General features: G+C 41.9%; 1 protein-coding gene across 2 annotated transcripts; it reads left to right on the top strand.

Annotated features, from left to right (window-relative positions):
• The first annotated feature begins 4,787 nt into the window (after positions 1-4,787).
• On the top strand, positions 4,788-7,694 carry LOC145902008 (uncharacterized). 2 transcript variants are annotated; one of them, XM_082989843.1, is made up of 4 exons: positions 4,788-5,185; positions 5,342-5,582; positions 5,893-6,156; positions 6,282-7,694. In XM_082989843.1, the coding sequence occupies exons 1-4, from the start codon at positions 4,979-4,981 to the stop codon at positions 6,533-6,535; spliced, it is 966 nt and encodes a 321-aa protein (XP_082845969.1). In that variant the 5' UTR covers positions 4,788-4,978; the 3' UTR covers positions 6,536-7,694. The 2 variants fall into 2 exon arrangements, with proteins under 2 accessions (XP_082845969.1, XP_082845968.1); XM_082989842.1 differs by having other exon boundaries at positions 5,893-6,162.
• Positions 7,695-9,498: the final 1,804 nt, after the last annotated feature.

Here is a 9,498-nt window from a genome sequence, read left to right as displayed (position 1 = left end):
CGGTGGCTAAGCGCGTCGAGATTCGGCAGTTATTTATTTATGTTAGGCGTAATTTCACAATTTTTCGCGCCCAATTCTAATAACCCGCTTTTTATTTAATAAGTAGAAGGCGTATATATATTTACTCCATGTACTGCAGTATACAGCGTGAAAGATAAACACATTTAATCGGAAATGAAATAATATTGAATTTAAAAATTAACAGCGCAAAAAATAGGTTGTAAATATATTTACATTGAGTAGAAAACATCATTGTAAACAAAATAACCGGAAATTGCATCTAATTACCCCAAAAGGTTAATTGTTCAGGTTTTCTGATCTCCGTGATATCATTCCCGCTGTCACGCGATCGAACCCACTTTACTACCAAAGCGAAACACGGTAGTCAACCGAGTTCCTCAAACAATAGCAATCATACACGACTACGAAAGCAAAGTGCCAATAAGCTAAGTGTAAATGACCTCCAGGACATCGGGCTCACTATTACGCCCATGTTGCGTGCCACTGGCTTGGCGTGGCCGCACCAGAAACTCAAACTAGCCGTGATAACAATGGCGTGGTCTGCAATTAGCTCCAGTCCGCATCCGCCTATGCGAAGGGCTGGACTTCATGGTTGTGGAGCGGACCCGGTCTGACTAGAACATCTGCATATCGTTATCAAGCCTTGGCACGCAAGGTCTGGCTAATAGTGCGTTTAATAGCCGCTAATAACCACCATAAGCGGGTTCCTTAAACAGGCATTGTCACGCTACACACTGGTGTGAGGACATCACCTTCTGACGTGATGGCTGGTTATCAGCAAACGTGGGAAAAATTAGAGGGCTCAAAGTCTAGCTCTTGGCTATATTTGGCGACAAGACTCGGAATGCAGTGTAAGGCTTAAGAGCTTAATCAAGCAAATTATGCTGCCGGCAAAGATTGATGTGGTTCTGTTTTGTGTGGTTTAATGACATCTGTAGCATGCAACACAAATGCAACTCGTATGTAGCCGTTGCATTGTTTACCATAGGTAAAGGCGTTATTGGAGTTGTGTTTTAAGGTCCTTTTATTTCTATTGTATTGTATCCCAAATAAACATTTTGCTGTAGCATGCAACTGTCAGCACAGTTAACATTCCTTGGCAAATTCGATGACAGCAATAAAGAATGAAGAGCTACAAAGATGAGTATCGCAACCACATTTCCCAATAACATTATTGGAACAAGAAAAGTCATTCCAAAGTCCACGAAGATACAAAATCTACAGGAACCGGTTTGGGCCGATTTCAAAACAACTTCACAAATGAAAGACAAGCGATCAGTTCATGAATCAGATATTTTGCCACTAATTCATGTCTACAATCTCATCCCGGATTCAATAAATGAAGTCAATCGTGTGACGTAATACCAAGAGTTATGCACACGGTACGAAAAGTCGGTTTGCACACGACCTTGCCACCAAAATATGGGAAACAGCTTCCCTAAGGAGGGGTAATTGATGAAACGATGTTTACGGCAAATTAAAGCAACGTGAACAATTAGTAATGAACTACGCAAACTATCGTCGTGTTGCGTTGGTTTCTCGGGGGGCAAAGTTTAGGAAATCACCGTGACTTTGCAATTTAACGTATCGAAACTTTATGTAATTTACTTACGTATCACCCAATAAACCAAAGCCACTGCAATAGCTGTCGAAACTAAAGCATGTGTGCTTGCTTTACTTACCTACTTACATCAGTGCTTTTAATTTCAAATTGCTGTTTGCGGACAATACTTGCAATAACTACGTCGCACAACAAAGATATTCAAAGGCAGAAGTCAATTGCACGACAATTTTTTTCTGTGACTACGGCATTATTGTCTTAAATTTGTTTAAAAATACTTTTTAAATGTTATATAAGAACGCTTAAAGTTCAACACAAGAAGAATCTCTATGCACACATGACGAGTCATCGCTATATCGGTCAGCATAAAAACTCCGAATCCAAAAACAAGGGAGATTCCAGCATTCGTGTGACTAAAGATAAATCCTCGTTCTCAATAGGATTTTAAGGTGATTTCCAACTCTTTACATGAGGTTAAAAGTGACCGAGAAGAGTTCGATATCGCATAAACCTGCCACCAACACGAGGTTGCAGCCAACCACCTAAGCACACAGGCATGCCAGAGAATTGCCACTGGCTCTTTCGTCTGTTCTGCGGTCAACGGAAAGAATGACAATCTCCGTAACATGATTCTCATTACTCGGTTTGGGGTAGGCTTACAACCGTACGAAGAGATATGCGGGTAAATAGATCCGCGATCATTCCAACTATTTTCATGAGCAATACGAATCTACTTCGGGACAAAATAAAAAAAAAGATTTTTAAACATGGTCTTTTTTCAAAAGGAATCTTGGAAATCCTTTTGGATAGAAAGTCAGATAATTCGGTTGATCATTGTGATAAGGTACAATAAAGAAACAAATAATGAAGTGCATTATTTTGCTTGACTGAAAAATAGAAAAATAGTAGCTTTGAAATAATGAGATCTTGCTCAGGGCTTTAATAGAGCCATATGATAGTTTTTGAAATTTTGGAATAATGTGCAGCCGCATGGCCGCAAGATGGCAGCAACGCGCAAAGTTTCGGGAAATCCGGAGACTAGTTTTAATTTCACCATCAGTCTGGTGCAAAATTGGCATTAAAAATCGACTATGCAAATTTCATAAATTCAAGGATGCTGTCATTGTTTTGTAGTGGCAAGTTTTTCTGGGCGAGGACGGTTATGGGACGGTAATGCTAAGTGCAAAGTAGATAATAACATGGATATGCTGTCGGCAAATTTCCACTCGTGCTTGTCTTTCGAACGGGTCTCGCACGCGATTTAAGTTTTCCAAATCCTGATCAACTGAAGAATCTACTTTTGCGCAAATGTCCGTTTGTCTTCGTTGCCATTGTCTTCCGCTTTACCGTGGCAGCTTCTCCAGTCGCGTGACAAACGCTCTCTATGCATCACTTGTGACATCACAATGCCCACTGTTCCATAACAATTGTGGCGGAAAGAATCTCGTTACTGAGGCTTTCAGCGGACGAACTACTTGTCCAAGTCAAGTGTTTTAATTGTCGAGTCTTTTTCTCGCATTGTTGCGTGACAATCGAGTGTATTACGTCACACAGGTGTATCCAACAGGGGGTGGAATTAATTGACAGGATAATTTAACTAATGATTTCAAATTTGTGATTTATAATTTAGCAATAAATTTATGCAGAATCGCTGGGTAACCAAAATATTGGATACGCCAGCAAACCCTGGCGTTATAAATATTTTTGCTTTTGCATTGTTTATTAACTTAAAAATTAAAGAAACTTTAATTAAACAAATTTCTTAAAAAACCACATATAGCTGACTATTTTAGGCGATTTTGTGTTTTTACATAAAGTCCGGTCAATTATCTATTATATTAAATACAAACAATTTCAGACAGGGTTGGTAGCGCATTGCGTAAAAATGAAGCCAAACAACTGGAACAAAAACATCTTTTCAAGAGAAAAGCGAGTGGTGTTACTTCACAACGGTTCGTGTCAGTTTTTAGCGTGTTTGTGTGCAATGGCTCGGGTACGAGTGAAGTTGGACACCGCAGTTGAGAACTGTGTGCGTGAGAATTCAGTTTAAAGAGGGCGATATCGGTAAATTGGAAAATCCTCGCGGAAGACGAAGAAATAATGACCGCCTTCGGCTAGCGAGCGCCGCACGCGATTCTCTGCGGCTTTGTTGTCGAATAAAGAAGTAGCAAGGCATCTTTGTACCGACTCAATTGCCCCGTGAAGCCATAACAGCGCAGGAGCTTGAGCCGTGAACATGTTCGGGGAATGGAAAAAGAGAGTGAATTACGCGGGGATTTTGTGCGTCTATTGCGGTGGAAGTTTATTAAGACTGTCGAAGTGTTTAACAAATGCGCAGAATGTGATTGAAAATTAGGTGTTTGGTTACTGGTTACGTTTAAACCACAAATATAAAAAGTTTATCAACAAAGTTTTGAGATGTAGAAGCAAAGTAGTCTCGCGAAATTTTTAGGTTAATTTAAATGCAGGATTTGGCGAAAAAATAGAAGACGTGCCTTCGATGTAGATAACAAATTTAACTATGTATTGCCCAACACGAAATTTCATATGTTGTTTTAATGGGAAAATTTGTGCTGCAATGACCAGCATAATACCTAATATATTAAAAATTATTAAATCGTCTTCAAAATTTCTCACTGAATTTGCTGCATTTTAAAATTTGTACAAAACCCGTGACTTTACTCAGCATGTTGTTGTTTCCTAAATCAAAAAAGCATTACCATAAATGAGCAGAAAACATAAACAAAATCGCAAATTTCCAGTTAGCTTTAACTCACGTAGGCGGAAAGCTATAGTGAAAGCATTGCGAACGCCTAACTTACTACGCCTACGTAGCAGGGCCAAGTTCGGTGAATGATAACCCGTAATTATATGACGAACACCAATAACTTAACCTTTCGGGCGGCGGGCAGCTTCGCACGCAACGGTGGGCTGAGTAAAAGGCTTATCTCTCGGATCTCGCCCGTCGTTTTTTGCTGTTTGTCAGTCGGGCGCGCTCGCCTTTTGAGACGACAAAGGCGATTGTTTTGTTGCACTTGCTGTTGTCTGCGGGTTGTTTAAGTCATTGACTTGAAAAGCGGATTTGTAAATGAGCAGTTTCGAATGTGATCTGATCAAGGGATTAAAATATAAGTTTCCGGAAAGAGTTTGCAAAGTTATTGTGAATTGTTCAAAAACTTTTATTGTGTTTTTATGTTTTAGAAGTCGGTCTTTCGTAAGAGTTACACAAAGAATTTGCTTGACCGCTTGTACACTAGTGAAACTCTGACGTCACTGTGCGTAAATTGTTACATCATCATCATCTCTCCATCACTAACTCCAACCAGTAACGACGAATCTTCAGCCAACGTGCAAGAAGAGCGAAAAATTTCTACCACTACGTCATCAACGACACCAATGACCATCATGGAGAGTCCTGACGTCACAAGGGAGCAAGAGACCCCCAGTCCGACCCCCTCGAACGAAGACAGCCTTATGACGAAACAAAGCATCGACGCAGGTCACGTGAAGCGACCGATGAACGCATTTATGGTTTGGTCCCGCGGCCAGAGACGAAAAATGGCCCAGGAGAACCCGAAAATGCACAACTCTGAAATTTCCAAGGTGAGGAAATGGTTTTACTTTTGCCTGTACAGTTGCGAGATGCGATGTAAACACATGTGTCAGCAAGCAAGCGCGTGTAATAGGATTAGATTTGACCGCTGAGTTTCGCAAATCGCATTATTTACAATCGACTAATGTCACATTTCTCTCTAACAGAGGCTCGGTGCTTCATGGAAACTTCTCACTGAGTTTGAGAAGCGCCCGTTTATCGACGAAGCAAAGCGACTTCGCGCTCTGCACATGAAGGAGCACCCAGACTACAAGTACAGACCCAGGAGAAAGCCAAAATCCCTGATCAAACCCAAGGATCGCTTTGCTTTTCCCATGTTTCCATCTTCTGGCCTTCCATCGCCAACTCACGACCATTCCGTTGTCATGGCAGCCCATCAAGCAGCCGGTAGGTGTCTTTGTATTCGCATTTTAGCATTGCATCAAAGCTGCATTTAGAAAATATTCGGAAACTGTTTGAAATAGTTGCATATTTCTATGGAAATCAACCCGCTGAGTTTTAAATGCAACCTTTCTGGTGGATTAAGTCGTTACATTGTCACTTCGTGGCGAAAAACAATAGGCGCTTTATTACGCAATAAGACAAATGACAGATTCAATGGATCGTCAATAAACAAATGGCCGCATCGCGCAGTTTCACAGTTTAGATAGATATCCCGAACAAACGAGTAATAACCGGTTGTATTGTTACGTAACAGCCGCACAATTGTCCATCGACTCAATCGTGGTGGAGAAAGCAAGAGCTGCTGCTGCCGCCGCGTTCTACTCGACGTCACAATCCCGAACGACGACTTCCTTTCCAAGTCTGAACCCACTCTCTATGACGTCACAGGCGGATGCGGCCAACCTAAATCTGGCGGCCGCCATCACCCAGAGTAGAATCGCAGCAGCCGTTGCAGCGCGCGACATGACATCATCATACCCCAACTCCCCAACATCTCTATACCCATCACCCACCCACGGTACAGGTGCGTTTACATCACTACTTATGACGTCCAAATTGTTTTACAAGTTAACGCCCATTGAATGTAAAGAATTTTTTTCAAATTATGCAATCAATGTTTTGACAAAGCAATTTCTTTTATAGCGCCCTCCAGCGGCAGTCCTTTTCTCCCATCTCCGTCTTCACCGACCGCAGCCGCTATGGCAGCAGCTGTGATGAACCCCTTCGTTCTGCCCCACTCAAGATCGGGCTCGTGGTCCCCAGCGATCACCCACAGCCCCACTCTACCCAGCCCATTCGCGTACATTTTTGTACCGGGAGCCACGTCGCCCATAGCAACGAGCCCCATCAAATCCGGACTCGACTACCTTTCGCCTCTTCCGCTTCCGGCGATGTGAGGTCGAAACAATCCAGAATTTAATCGAAAGACGACGTCACGAGGAGAGATACTGTGACGTAACCATGTGAGGAAAACATGCAAAGCGCGGAAGAACGCGAGAAAATTCGAGATACAGATTATTCAGAGATTTATTGTTTTTTGTTGTTTTTGCTTTTTCGCCTTACAGCTTATTGTGCGTGTCAGTTCTTAAAAGTTGCCATTAGTCGTAGAGCGAGGGACTTGTTAGCCCTCAAATATTTTTTGACGACCCGCCGCCGATCGCGTGCGGAGAACCGCTGTACTAACAATCATTTCGTCATAATGACCCTCTGTGAGGTCACAAGCGGTGAATTTCAACGACGGCGTCGAGAGCGCCCCGGGATATTATGCTTGCGCGTATGCTGCACAATATCAACTTGTATATTAGGTTTCTAAATTCCAAAACCTCTTCTTAGCGTTGTCAAAGCAAAGCGGCCGCTGCTAGGAAACCGATTGTTCGGCAACAAACGGACTTTCCGAGCACGCGCGCGTTTAATCAAGCCCCGCAATTTTGACTCCCACAATTTCCCGTGAGACAGCATTCCAGCTTCAAGGGTGCAGTAATAAAAAACGCCTTCATTAAGGAAACCCACATAACAACCCTGCGAATATGACGGGGCCCACGTTGCCTTGGCGACAGCGCGGGTCTCTCCTGCATGACTTGTTTGCCTTTATTATTTGTGACGATAGCGAATTTGGTCGCTTAGCGTTTAATGTGTACGTGGTGGCGTTGAATTGACTTCAATTTTTGTTATCTGTGCATGCTCCAAATTGACTTCAGTGTTGTATCGTTGAACTTTGCGACCGCGGGCGCCAATTCGTATCCGTTCGTTTCGCTCCTGGGACACCCCCCAGGCGGGTTTCGAATCCGCCCAAGAAAAAAATACAAGCGGTGAATTTTTTTGACACAAGTAACATTCGACATCGGTGCAAAACTTTATAATGACGCCCTGGAAATATCGAAAACGACTCACCCTTAAGTTGACTTTCGCTTGTTTGTGTCAAAGTCGTATGTCTTTCCACGTGTACTTGCGTATATCTGTCTGTGTGTGTGAAAGAGTGTGTTTGTTTGTTTGCGTGCTGCTGGCATTTTTACCCTTGAGGCCGGATATGTTCGGCAATAAAAAATGAAAACCGGAGTTACGAAGTTTTTTTGCCCGAACTTGGGTAATATTCGTGTTCGAAACTGTATAGATAAAATTAGGTGTCATGGTTAAAACTAATGCAGTTCACGATTATAAATCGCCAATAGTTTGAACAGTTTAAATAGTTATAACCAAAACAAGTTGAACAAAGGAAGTCGTGGAAGGGATTTGTGGTGTATCTCTTTGTAGGAAGCAGTGAAAAGTCATCCTGTGACACAAATTGCGTAAAGCTAATGGCGCTCGCCGTACAATTATACATAAATGGGCCCGACACACCAGAAACGAGCAATTAAAAGATTACATTTGGCCTCGGCCACCCTCCGTTTGACCTTCGTTGTGACCTTGAGGAACCGGTGTGGTCAAGTGGGAACTTAAATTTTAGTTACGTTTGATTGCTAACCTGTTTCCTGAATGGACAACGTGCCGCAGGTGTTAAGTCTTGGTGCAATATTTCGGGTTTAAAACGCATTAAAGGTAATTGTTGTTATTAAAAATGTAATAATTTCAAAAACAAAAAATAAATTATTTTTCTCTTAATAAATCCATCTGAGCTGTCCAAAGATCGCTTTGTTGGGATTTTAATGTACAAAAATAAATCTATAATTTTGTGATGAACAAATTTGACCATTTCTGTACAAATATTTGATTCAAGTAAAATTCTCATTTACGACCTCACAGGATATTAAACCTTAAGGCATTCAAAATCAAAACCTATTATAGATCTATATCCACCACTGCCGAAGATCAGGCGACCAAGTCCATGCCGAAGTCGTGACAGCAAGACTGACAAAGGAACGCGGATTAATCCACCGCTGTGTGCCAGGTATCCACTGTCTCTGACTCCACCAAATACCCGGCACCGGCGCCTGCAAGAGCCACATAAATTGCGAAGGTGCGAGGGCTATCCGGCTTTGTGTGCAATACACAAACACGCCATGGCAAAGGCCATAAGCTTTAAAAAGCTTTGCGCCGGTACGTGATAGGTTGAGCAGCAAAACATTCGCTGTTGGCATTCTGGGGTGTGACAAATGCCATAATGTCACATACCTCAGGTGGAAAACACAAACAAGGTTTGCGTGTTTTGGAATGGCGTTTTCTTCTTAATAAGTTGACCAAGTTAGCACAGCTTGAGATAAACGACCGTAGCTGTTCTAACGCATAGCAAACTTTTTCAATAACTATAATTTCCACATTTTAATATGGTTGAAAATCATAAATAGTGCAGTTTTTTACTTTGCAGGGAAAAGTGGTGTTAGTGGCCAGTAATTATCTAAATATTATCAGTCCAAGCACAGACATTTCTCACAATTGAAAGCTCTACGTTCACATTTGCCTTTTGCCCATAAATCTCGTGTATCAGCGTAAATGGTGACAAGATATCGCTGCCTTTGGTTATGAGAGAATTGTACACCGTTCAGCCCTGAGGCAAACTTTTAGCCATCATGTGACGCGAGCACTACGTTGAAAATGTTTTTATAGCGGCGCATTTTCGTCAAAGGGGCGTATTTCAAATTCGTCATATGTAATTACGAAAATATGTTTGGTGCAAACAAAGTCGGGCTATTAGCAAAAAATGAAAAACGCAGCAAACAAATAAACGAAGGTTGATTGCTTCTCCTATGTAAATTTCTTAATTGGATGTTTGGCAAATCAACTGCATACACATCACTTTAGCCTAACAAAATGTCTTGATCGATCCCATAAATTTTAATGACAAAGAAACGCGCGCTTAGACTACCACACAATGGCAAAACAAAACGTGCAAAAAAATGCAAAGAGGAACAGAGGGAAGTGAAAA

This window comes from Ascidia mentula, chromosome 5 (genome assembly GCF_947561715.1).
Source record: "Ascidia mentula chromosome 5, kaAscMent1.1, whole genome shotgun sequence".
In the NCBI taxonomy this organism is placed as follows: Eukaryota; Metazoa; Chordata; class Ascidiacea; order Phlebobranchia; family Ascidiidae; genus Ascidia; species Ascidia mentula.
Note: the sequence above shows the minus strand (reverse complement) of the source record. Positions and strands in the feature narration are given on the sequence as shown.